General features: G+C 41.1%; 1 protein-coding gene across 5 annotated transcripts in view; it reads left to right on the top strand.

Annotated features, from left to right (window-relative positions):
* Positions 1-12273, top strand: part of EXOC4 (exocyst complex component 4) — a 403799-nt gene that overhangs the window by 59186 nt on the left and 332340 nt on the right. For all 5 annotated transcript variants that reach the window (XM_075756167.1, XM_075756505.1, XM_075756247.1 and 2 more), the window contains exons 6-7: positions 197-440; positions 7826-8003. In XM_075756167.1, the coding sequence (XP_075612282.1) occupies positions 197-440; positions 7826-8003 (422 nt within the window). The remainder of the gene's footprint in view (positions 1-196; positions 441-7825; positions 8004-12273) is intronic.

Below are 12273 nucleotides of genomic sequence, written 5' to 3'. Positions count from 1 at the left end.
TATGTATAGGGAAGCCCCCAAGCAAACAGAAATATCCACTGCCTCCCCCCCCCAGACTCTGAGTGTTGCTGGTTTCCTTGTTTATTCCTTGGTTACTCAAAGTGGTGGGAGTTCTGTGAAGGCTTCTTCTGCATGGTTCTAAGTGTTGGTTTTAATAGTTTAAATCTTGAATTATGCCTTTTAAAATCTATTCCAGTGAGAGAAACAAGCCTTCTGGAAATTAAAGAAGACACAGAACTGGATCCAGAGGAGAACAGCACGGTCTTCATGGGCATACTCATCAAAGGGCTGGCCAAGCTGAAAAAAATCCCTGAAACAGTGAAAGCCATCCAGGATCGCTTAGAACAAGAACTCAAGCAGATTGTTAAGCGATCCACAACCCAGGTGGCAGACAATGGTTACCAGAGAGGGGAGAATCTTTCCCAGGAAAATCAGCCTAGGTAAGGATATTTCAACCACTAAACCTTGATTGCTGCAAAGAGAAGTCTGGAGAAAGGTGTTGTATCTATTAATTGCCATTTGAAGGAATGACAATAATGTTTTTGCAGTAGCAGAGATCTGAAATGGTAAAATTTTCAGAAATGCCCATGTCTCACTGAAAGGCTGATGTGCCTTGAACACCTGAAAGGCTGGGAAATTTAAGAAATGTATTCAGAAATGGGAGGCATTGTTCTTTGTCAGCTAAGGATGCGGGAAAGGAGATGCTTCCTTCTGTGTTTGGCCCTAGAAAAGAATCTTTTGGCTAAACAGATGTTTGAAATGCAGATTGGAAGGTGGAAGCGCAGTAGACGCCAGCATTATTTAACTAACAAGAGGTGCGTTATGTTAAGTGCTTGATTTTTTTTTTTTAACCTAACCTTTTGTTTTAAGCAGCTTTACAACATTGAATCGTAATGCTGTCTCAGATTGCTGGTTTGCGTGGTGTAAAGAACACTTGGTGCCAAAACAAGTACTATTCTTCTTGTGTTGCACTGAATCATGACTTTAAACTGGTGCTGATGCCAAAGAAATTTTTAAGTTCCTACATAATATGACTTGAAAAGAGAAGATTCAGCTTGGTTATTTATTTCAAGTATAGCAGAGTCCAATTAAGCTGATGAAGGTACAAAGCTTTGAAATCATGTAAAGAACTAATTATATCAATAAATATACGGCCAAGTTTCTAATTTGTTTGTAGCCCTATTTAGATTAATAGCAAGGTGTGGAAGCCAACCGAGAACTATGTTTCTGCTGTTCTTCAGGATTCACTGGAACTGCTTTTTTGGAATATAGGACTCCAGAAGGGCTAGCTATCATTTCTAGCTGAAATATTAATTTGTGATACTACACGTTGTTATGATCACTGTCCAAAAGAAATTAATGGTGGGGAAAAAAAAAACCCAAACCAAAAATGTGTGTCTTCATTATATGTAACATCTGTAGTGGAAAATTACTCCCAAGGCAAACTTCAGCTTGATCAAGGCTCCTTCTTAATTCCTACCATTATCATTGCTGTGGAAACAATTATATTTTGAAGAATTCATAGAGTTATGGTACTAATAACTTGATGAGATTACAACAAACTTTTTGGGTGGGTCAGAAAGGCAGAATTTTAGTTTCTGATGCCAAGATGAAGCATAGCATATCCTTGATTGATACTTGTTTTTGTGACTCAGTCTTGAGAGGTGGTATGGCTACTGCTTGTCCATTGAGATTGATAAATTAGATCAGATCTTATTTTGATGGCATTAACCTTCCCAGAGGGTTGGGTAAGGTACAAAGAAGTTTAATGGGTTTGGGCATGTTTTTAATAGGAGTTTGTGAGCCTTTAAGATGCTTATAATCTAGAGCTATGGAAAGTGTCTTGAATTTTTGTTGAATAAGGAGATAATTGGAACTGATTCTAAAACTAAATGGCATGTGAAGTTTACAGCAAGCAGGTGAATTCATTTATATTGAAAAGAATAAATTATAGTATGGAAAGGTATACCGCCCCTTAAATTAGCTACAGTTTTAAATCAAAACTAAGCAACTTTCCTGCTGTCAAGAAAAAAATAAATCTGAACAACATGGTCCTCCTGTTTCAAGAGAGCTCTGTAAGACCCCAAATTTGAGCACAATGCAGTGTCTGGAGCTGCTTAACTCTTCCTTAGGTTGTCAGCCACAATCCTGACTTGACTCCAGGATTCAGCCAGTAAAATATTTTTCAGTTCACCTTAAAACTAGTCTCACTTGGATGCCTCTTGGTCTTTATCACTGAGTTCACTATTCAGCTACTGTACCTTATAATGGTATCTACAAAAATCCTCAATTCTGGCAAATAAAATGACTAATAAGATAACAGAGACACCTGCAGGGTCTGAGGATGTAGATTGAACCTTCTGCTGGACAGGTTCCCTGCGGCTTGTTTGCCTGCACAGAGCAAGTTACATGTGTTTCTTCATTGCTGTGGGGTGGCTCACAAAGGTTGGCTCATATTTATTTTTTTTTCCATATGAAAATGGTGATGTTTCCCTCCACTTGAGGATAAGGCTGATAATCTGTTGTGGAGGTTCTGGTGTAATTCCTTTTGGGACCCCATGTAACAATTATGTAGAGCCCTGTCCTTGTACAAGAGAGAAACAGTTTATGGAACCTGATCAGAAAAGTTGCAGATCTGGTAATGGTTATTTGAGTCTGAACAGAACAGGCACTGATCTTGCATTTGTCATCTTTTTTTTTTTTTTTCTTTCCCCTCAGTTTCACTATCTTTTGCTTTTTACTCAGCTTTTCCATATCGATTTGTGTGTTCACCTTTAACATTTGTGTATAGAAACATTATTAATCGCTCCTAAATTTTTAAGGTCAAGAATATTTTTTTGTTTGTTTTGTTATGACTCTAAAGCATCCGGTTCCCAGAGAGTAATGATGTCATGTAGAACATGTAGAATAACAGGCTTAGAACAGACCTGATGAGGCGGTACACCTTTGGCTGTCAGAACTTTGCTATGAATATGAACTTGCTTTACTAATGTGCGCTTAGCCTCATGAAATGTGAATGATACAAAGGTAGTAAAACATAGTAAAGGGCAGTAGTAGGTTCCTGTCTGTGTTGGGTTTGCGTGGCAAGGTTTTGGTAGTGGGGGGCGCTACGGGGTGGCTTCTGTGAGAAGCTGCTAGAAGCTTCCCCTGTGTCTGATAGAGCCAATGCCAGCCGGCTCCGATGGCTAAGGCCAAACCAATCAGCGCCTCTGTGATAATATATTTAAGAAGGGGAAAAAAAGGAGTGACAGCTTTTGCAGCCGGAGAGAGGAGTGAGAAGATGTAAGAACATCTGCAGACACCAAGGTCAGTGCAGAAGGAGGGGCAGGAGGTGCTCCAGGCACCGGAGCAGGATTCCCCTGCAGCCCGTGGTGAAGACCATGGTGAAGCAGGCTGTCCCCCTGCAGCCCATGGAGGGAGGATGAGGGGGTGTAGAGATTCCACCTGCAGCCCGTGGAGGACCCCACGCCAGAGCAGGTGGAGACACCTGAAGGAGGCTGTGGCCTGGGGGAAGCCCATGCTGGAGCAAGCTCCTGGCAGGACCTGTGGCCCCGTGGAGAGAGGAGCCCACGCCAGAGCAGGTTTGCTGACAGGACTTGTGACCCCGTGGGGGACCCACGCTGGAGCAGTTTGTGAAGGACTGTAGCCCGTGGGAGAGACTCACATTGGAGAAGGTCGTGAAGGACTGTCTCCTGTGAGAGGGACCCCATGCTGGAGCAGGGGAACGATGAGAGGAGTCCTCCCCCTGAGGATGAAGAAGAAGCAGAAACACCGTGTGATGAACTGACCGTAACCCCCATTCCCCGTCCCCCTGTGCTGCTGAGGGGGGCGGAGGTTGAAGCCGGGAGTGAAGTTGAGCCCGGGAAGATGGGAGGGGTGAGGGCAGGTGTTTTTAAGATTTGGTTTTATTTCTCATTCCCCTACTCTGTTTTGCTTAGTAATAAATAAGATGAATTCCCTCTCTAAGTTCAGTCTGTTTTGCTCGTGACGATAATTAGTGAGTGATCTCTCCCTGTCCTTATCTCGACGCACAAGCTTTTTGTTATACCTTTTCTCCCCTGTCTAATGAAAGAGGAGAGTGATGGAGCGGCTCTAGTGGGCACCTGTCCCCAGCCAGGGTCAACCCAAACCCACCACACTGTCACAGGTGGAAGATAATTTTGAAAACTATGCTTGAATTAAAGCCAAGGTCAGCTGCAATTGGTGAAATTCAAGTGGCCATTTTTTAAAGTCTAGGTGAGTTTTCTAAAATTTTTAGATTTGGAACAAGTTTATGAAAAAAGGCTTAAATTGACTTATCCTTAATGAGGGGCTCATTAGAACATGCTTAGTACCTGCATGTTTAGAAATATGGATCTTGGGCTGTGGAGGACAAAGTATTGTAGAAGAAGCCATGTTGCATTAGCTTGGAGTACTGCTATATCTTAATGAACCTGTGGGTCTCTTCTGAGTTGTGGAAGGCTGTTGAATTTAGAATAATAATAATTTGGACATATGCCTACTTGAGGGCCAAATCTATGGGACAAGATTTTGGTAGGATACATTGCCATAGCTTTAAGTTTAGTTGAAAGTCCAGCTGAGGAAGAGGTTGTGTATTGACAATTTACTACTAAACCTGTTGATTGGATTCAATGTGCTTTTCCCTACGTGTTCATAATACACTTCTGGCTTTTACCTCATGTTGAGGCTTTAAAATACATACAAAAATTATATACATGCCAACACTCTTGCCAGGCAAAGGACATTACTGCTGCTAAAATACAGGAATTGTCATTAGTGACCTCATTCAGGTGTCAGCAGTCACTCTGCATCAATTCATTCTCTGTTATTGCCCGGACAATAGGAGTTGCTTCTGGGTGTGTGTCACTGTCTCTCAACATATTTACCATATTTCTCGGCAAAGGGGTTATGAGATTACTTTGACAAATTGCCTAAGCCAGTCTGCTGTCATTCTCTGTATGTGTTCTGCTAAGGTCACTTGGTGCTGCAACCCCATATACATAAAATCTAGGCCATATTATTTTATGCTGTTTTGTCTTGTTGGCTGTCTGACACGGACTCTGTCACTGTCTCTTTTGGGTCACCTTGTTTCAAAAATGACCTGACAGATTTGGAAGACTTTTAAGAGAAAAGAAAATTAAGATAAGAGGTGTTGATTAATTTGAAAACAGGGAGATGTGGAAACAACGATGTTGTTGAGAATGGGAAATATAATGGGGTGGTAGTTTGTGCCACCAAAGAACGTGGATGGGGAAGATTTCATGTCTCTAACATGAGAAAAGGAAGACACAGGAATTTAAAACCAAATAGTTCTGTTCAGTATAATATTATTTTAGTAATGGCTTCATAAACAAGTTGATAATGTGAAGTCAGGCTCACCTAGGGATAACAAAAACTAATTTGTCAAACTATCCAGCTAGTTCAGTTCTGCAAAATTGTACTTTCCTGGGACAATAAGGAGGTGTATGGATAACTAAGTTTTCATTAGCAGTGGGATGTTAGTAGAAGTTAGGCTTGCATAGATAAATTTTCTTAGTGGCATATAATTAATTTGCTCCCATAAAGTTATTTTTTTGGTATTTCAACCAAGGCTGTATGTAACTTCCTCCAACATGAAATTCATCGTCTATCCAAATTCTTCTACATGTGGTTTTCCTCCTATTTTTGTCTGGCTGACCAGCCACTTGCTATGAGAAATTCCGTATGTCTCTTAGTGGCTGTTGAAGCAGTAGTTGTCTCTCCCATGTCCTAGAGTGGGTTGGAGAAGCTATTTGCTTAACAGCAATGGAGGGTGTTTCTCAGCCGTGTTGTCCTGTCTCCTTCACTGATAACACTGGTGATGGGCTGACAGTAGTTAGGGAAGGAGGAGATGTATAGGTCTTTCCACAGTAGGAACTTCCCAGTTTCACTTGGACAGGATAGTTATTCAGCTTTATACGAGTGATGGAGAATGGCTTTTCTTCCACACTGGACTTTCCCGTATTGAAAATGTTAATATTTATAATTATTAATTGTTAATATTGATAATAGCTGTCTTTTCTGGTGCTGTCTTTACCAGCATGTCCTGGATACTTCTGTTTATCCCCTGCCAGGGTCTTATTTAACTTTGTAAAGACCTGTAAAAAACCCCAGTGTTTTCTCTCTTAGTACCAGCAACACTTTTCTTTAGGTGTTTGTTGCTATTCTTAAATACGAAGAAAAATGATACACGTGCCAGTTTCTTCTGGATTGCTTAAATACGTGTCTTAGTTCTACAGTCACTTAAGGTATGGCAATAATAATGTCCCTCTGTTTGTTATGAGTACTATGATTCCCAAACACATATTCAATTTTAATATGGCATACAGCTGGCCACTTGACCTGTTCTGCTATGCCTCGCTGTACCCTCCCAGACTTATCTGATGACTTCTTATATTGAATCAAGGTGCTCTTCTACTCAACCATTTAAGCAGTGTAGTTGGCATCATTGGTAGGTGAACGAGATCCCCAGGAGATTGCTGTATAATGCTGTGCATTTATATCTACATATCTAAGATTGTAGTATATGAATTAATGAATTTTTTAAGCAATAGCCAGCTTCGGTCATTTGCAGACTAGAAGTTCAGTCTAGGATCGCTGTAGGCTAAGGTAGGTGGGTTTAAACACAAGATCACGCTAGACCACTCTTACTGCCTGGTGGTAACAGCAGCAAATGTGCAATAACTGCTTAGTTACTGCAGTTAACTACCCAGCTGCTGGCTTAAACAGCTGATGAAAGTGGATGTGGGCAGATATCCAGCACTCTGAAATGAGGTGGCCGAGGCACAAACACATGCCTTATTAGTGATTGTTCACTAGCACAGAAGACTGAAGTGCGGTGGTTAAGGAGGGAGCGCGGCTCCAATTCTGCTGCAGATCTTCTGTCCTGCTCTGGGGATAGCAACTTCTGATGGGTAGACACAGAAAGCATGTGCTAGCTCCTAAGCTGCTGCAGTTAAATGTGATGGAGACTGTCAGAGCTAAAAAGCGCCTAACATATGGATTTGGGAAGTGTTATCTTCACATTTTGTTGGGGTTACATGTGTACTTGAATTGCTCATTAAGCGGCAGTGAACTTGATCAGAATTTTTCTTTTCCCAAATAATAAAAAATATAATTAGTCATTGCCTTATCACAAAATATTTAGGACTTTGCAAAGGTACATTAATTGCAATAATTAGGCAGTAAGGAAGCCGTAGGAGCTGGTAAAGTGTAGTACATTTAGATGAGGTTATAGCTGTAGCACCTTCTATACAGTAGTAGAGTCTTGATAACTGACACTGTTGATGAGGCTTGATGTTTTGGGTTTCTCATCTTTCATGTTGTTTAAAACCTTCCATACCATTTATTTCATAATTCAAAATAAGTATCTCATATTCTGTTTGTATGAGTAAGTCAATTTTTATTGTATTTACACTCTTCCTTCTGGAGAAAAAGCAGGTAGCTCTGTCTGGGAACTTAAAGCGTTCTTTAATATCATGGTACTGAAATATAGTTACTGCGTAATTACAAATGCATTTGTCTTTCCTATACCCGCAAGTAGGACAGATCAAAGGTGAGCAACTCTGGTATAGAGGAGGCAGTGAAAAGGAAGATCCTCACAAGTATTTAGGTACCAAACCTGAAGTTAGTCACCTGAAGCCCAGAGCGGGTTTGAAGCTAGGTGACCTCTCTGCTTGCACGCAGCAAAACAGGGTGTGTGAAGGCAGAGTCTTCTGACTTCTGGCCTGCTGCCATGATGTGCTGTGTGACACTGTGCCCATGGCATCTTCTGGAAACTCAGTGAAGGTTTTTTCATGGGTTACAGGTTACTGCTGGAGCTGCTAGAGCTTCTCTTTGACAAATTCAACGCTGTGGCTGCTGCGCATTCCGTCGTCCTTGGACACCTTCAGCAAACAGTGGCCTCTCCTTGCAGCCAGTATGATGGTGATATCAAGCTCTATGACATGGTTGATGTCTGGGTGAAGATCCAAGATGTCTTGCAGGTAAGAATCCTTCAGGTGGGCGCATTTTCAGCTTGTAACAGCTTTTATAACCTGAATACCAGAGAATAGCCATCATACACAAGAGAGAGCTGTGCTGGAAGTTGTCTTGATTTTTGGTAAGTGACCACATTTATAACAGACTGTTAAACTCCAGAGAGCTTAAATATCAGCAAAAAAAAAAAAAAATTAAAATCTGTAGATTCATCCTTATGGTGTACGGAAAGGTTGATTCCTTTTGCCTACCAAGTGATTTATCAGAAGCTTTCAAGCAGTGACATTTTTGTTCTATGTTACCATGTCATGCCTGTCTTATAAAGTGTCACAGCTCTAATCGCTTGTCTTCTCTTGTCGTTATGGCTTGGTTATAGTCAACTGAGACACTAACTGCCAGCATGTTTTCAGGGAATTCTTATTTGATTCTTACGCTTAACTGTAGTGTGCTAAAGCTGTACCTTGCTTAGGCTTTACTGTAGAACCATGCCTATCGTATTAGGATCCGAGACTCCCACAAGCAGCAGAGTTATCATCTGTCACATGTCTGTTCTCTCATTCTTGCTAATGCATGTACATTGGATATTTTTATTTATTTATTTATTTTGGAATTGCCTTTATATATAGTACACAGATGTAGAGCTCACCCAGTATTTGATAGAGGAGGTCAAAGAAATATGTCTGGCATTATTTACAAGAGGTGGCAAGATTTATGATGGTCATTCCACCTCTGGCCTGTTCATGAAAAATGCTCTCTGCCTTCCACTCTAACACAGTTTTTCATTGTAGGGCACAGGTCTATTTAGCTGTTGCTCTAAAGGTTTGTTTGGCTGTGTAGTGATGTACATGGGGTTTTTGCTTATACAAATATAGCCAGCTGTGTGCATCGTCTGAATTTAGATACTTCTTGGACATGGTAAACGTAAGGTATGGCCTTTGATCATGTCCATTGTTTCCTTACCTGCTTACTTGTCTTTCTAGAGGATTTAGTGTTTTTATTAAAGAAATCTAGATCAATTTTCTCCATGATACAAGTTTTCATCTCCCTTCAGTGTTGTTCTTGCAAAAAAAATGTTGGGGAATATCTGGCCAGAGGTTAATGATGGGTTTTCTAAGCAAAACAATGTCATAGAATTGAAGCTGTCTGGCCCCATTAAAGGAAAGAATTAAACTTAAGGACATGAGGAATGGCTTGTCATGGAGTACCTCCAGCCATCACTGTCATCCACGAAGTCTAGAAGAGCATTAAGAGCTTTGAGTTCTGCAGACTTTGCTCCAGGAGAATAAAGCCTTGGGAGTAAGAATCCTTCAAGATTTAACTTCAGGGAAGCAGAATGCCAAGGCTGGTAATTCCCCCTTGTCAGTGAGAGTTTGAGATGGTTTCATTCCTCCTGAGGGGTGAAATTGGGAGTGAGTTATACAGGCTATTCCAAAACAACGTTGATAAAACTATATGGAAGCATGTGTAGGTGTGCGCACATAGAGAGTGAATGTGCCTTCCGTGTTGGGGAGAAGGTATTTGGCCAAGCTTTCTGTCAAATGTGTGCCAAGAAAAATATAACAACCCACTTGTAAAGGTTTTGTTGCTATTGGCCATACAGCACGGGTGTCAGAGGGAGTCAGAAAAGCTTCCAAAAGAGCTTTTACAATGCATAAAAGCAGCACTTTCAAGATCTATGATCTCTTGCTGCTTTAGGGTAAGAGATAGGCATTGACTGACGTGGAAAGGAGGAAATCTTCCATCTCTTTGTTCAAAATCTTGTGGATTTTTGGTATGTTAGTTTCATTGGAGATGATTACAATTTTTTTGACCTTACAGTATAAGAAAACCTTTGATCCCAAGACTAAATTATTTCTATCCTGCTTTTCCAAATAAGGATAACTTTTTGAGAGGAGATCTTATGTTTGTGGCAGGGGGAGCAGAAAACTCAGTTTTAAAAGTGTTTATTTAAATGTGCCTGCTGTTGGGGGAGGATGAAAATTTGGAGAAAGTCGGTTCGTGGTGGGGTGTGTGACAGAAACGATGTAATTCCTGCAGATTGTAATGAATGAAATTTATTCATCATGCTAGAACAATATCATGTGACTCTGCAATTCACATGGATAATCTTTTGCACATGCACATTGTGCATCTCGGCATGTGAAATACGTTACAGCAAGGTTATCTCTTTATAGTTCTGTACAAAAGTAATAATGTGTGCTCATGGTTGGCTCGAAATTGTCCTTTATGGGGAAATGTGAGCGAGTTGTTTTCAGCAGCTTGTTTTTCTAGCTGGATTTCTGAATGCTTCCTAATAACTGCACCAAGCAGTGCAGTGTTGTGCAATGTTTAGATACCAAACATGCAGATATTATATATTTTTGACCTTCTCTGAGAGTGGAAGAATAATACTGATCTTGTCAGAAGGAAGACAGAGTGACCTTTTAGAGTTGGGTACTAGAGTGCTAGAAAACAAACAAACAAAAAAATCAGTTTGTCAAAATATTAGAGCAGCCTTGTACAGGAAAACACAGTTTGAAGTTATTTACTTGTACTGGAGCCAGCTTAGCCCGTAGTTGTATTGCCGTACCAACAGGAGAGATTTGAAACTTGTTTCAATTTTAACTTGGCATTTTGTGCATGGAGCTAATTTAGCTCTTCAGTGTAGGAGTGGGTGGAATATCCTTCTGAAGAGCGTAATTACTGTAGGACCGAGTACTCGGCTGGAGAGAACTGTGAGCTGTGTTACAACGGCAGTTAGCAATGTACTGACATGAATAGTTGCTTCAGGACAATGCGGTGAAAGAATTCAGAGTTTTTCTGACACAAATCAGTGTGAATGCTGCATCATCCCATCCCAAATTGCAAAGGCTACGTTGTGTGAAAGGCACAGTGGTGTACGTGCTTGGGAAAAAGGCAGAAGGTTTTGGGTGCAGCATAGCTGTTCTGTGTTGGTTTACTTTTTCAGTCTAGACCACATCTCCTTAGCCCAGATAAGGGCTTTTCTGTCCTTTTGTATTACTGCCGGGGGACCGACAGCTGGTGGACATCCTGTAGCAGTCACTTCTTCTTGGTGTGATGGATCTTTCTTGCTGTTATCTATAGCACAGAACTTTTAACAGTTCATTCACCTTTTTTTAGCAGTGTCTTTCGAAACCACGATGAGAGAGAGACATCTGTCCCTGCTGAATAATACCACTGTTCATTCAGCTTCTTGAGAAATGTCACCTTTCTAGTGATAGAATGATCACCCTGTCAGCTATTTTGTATCAGCGCGGTACCCAACTGCTGGAGAAAATACCAAATATGTCTCCATGGGTGCTCAGTATCCCGTTACCAGCTTAGGCTGGTGTTGTTTGCCTCCAAAGAAGGGATCTTCTCTCCTTTTCTAGTGGTAATATTTGTAGTTGATGGATCTCAAATTTAAAGAGTGGTCTATATCTATTTTCTTCTACAGAAAAGAGGGAAAATCACATATATGCTCTGGGAGAGATCATATCTTTACCAGGCTGTCTGGTGGTCTGTCTGCTTACAAGACACTGACAATTATTACTTTCTTTTTCTGGGGTCTTCTGTCTAATGCTTTCAGGTGTTTTCGAAAAATGACGTAATTTAGCGGCTTAAACATTGCTGAAACACTGTGAGGAAACTGGGGCAAGAGAAATTGAAGCCTGCTCTCTGCCTACACACTACAGTTCTGCTGCTGCAGAGCTGGAGATGTCAGAAAGTGTTGGTCAAGAAAGCCTCTCTCTTTGCCTATGATGCTCCTCTGTCCTGAGCAGAAACAGTGGACACGATCAAAGGCCATATATCCTTCTGTATAAAAAGGAATGCTACAGGAATGCAGGATTTGAGCAGGGAGATGGAGTAGTTCTGCAGTACACAGCTAGGTCTGGTGGCCAGCAACGTGAGCGATCTCTCTGAAAAGCTGCACTTAGACTGTATTTGCTATGCCATAGTTCTCCAGGAGTACTGCTAGAGCACTTGGAGATACATTTCAAGGCTCTCTTGCTATAAACTGAGCCACTCTGTGACTTTGTAAGTGAACTAATGGCAAAAATTATCTATCCTCTTAGGCACGCAGGTGAGCAGAGGAAAGACAGTAGAGTTCAGCAGTCGTAGTACTCAATTTACCCCACTACATCCTTGTGGAAAAGGTGTAGAGGGTTCAACAATATGTCAGTCTGTGCAGATCTAAGCCAGCTGTGCTGCAATGCCATTTCTTCCTCTAACGCAGCCCAGGATGCTTTCCTTGCTCCAGCAGTGTTGCTCATTTTCCTGTCAGTAATTTAATTTGAG

This window comes from Balearica regulorum, chromosome 1 (assembly GCF_011004875.1).
Source record: "Balearica regulorum gibbericeps isolate bBalReg1 chromosome 1, bBalReg1.pri, whole genome shotgun sequence".
Classification (NCBI taxonomy): Eukaryota; Metazoa; Chordata; class Aves; order Gruiformes; family Gruidae; genus Balearica; species Balearica regulorum.
Note: the sequence above shows the minus strand (reverse complement) of the source record. Positions and strands in the feature narration are given on the sequence as shown.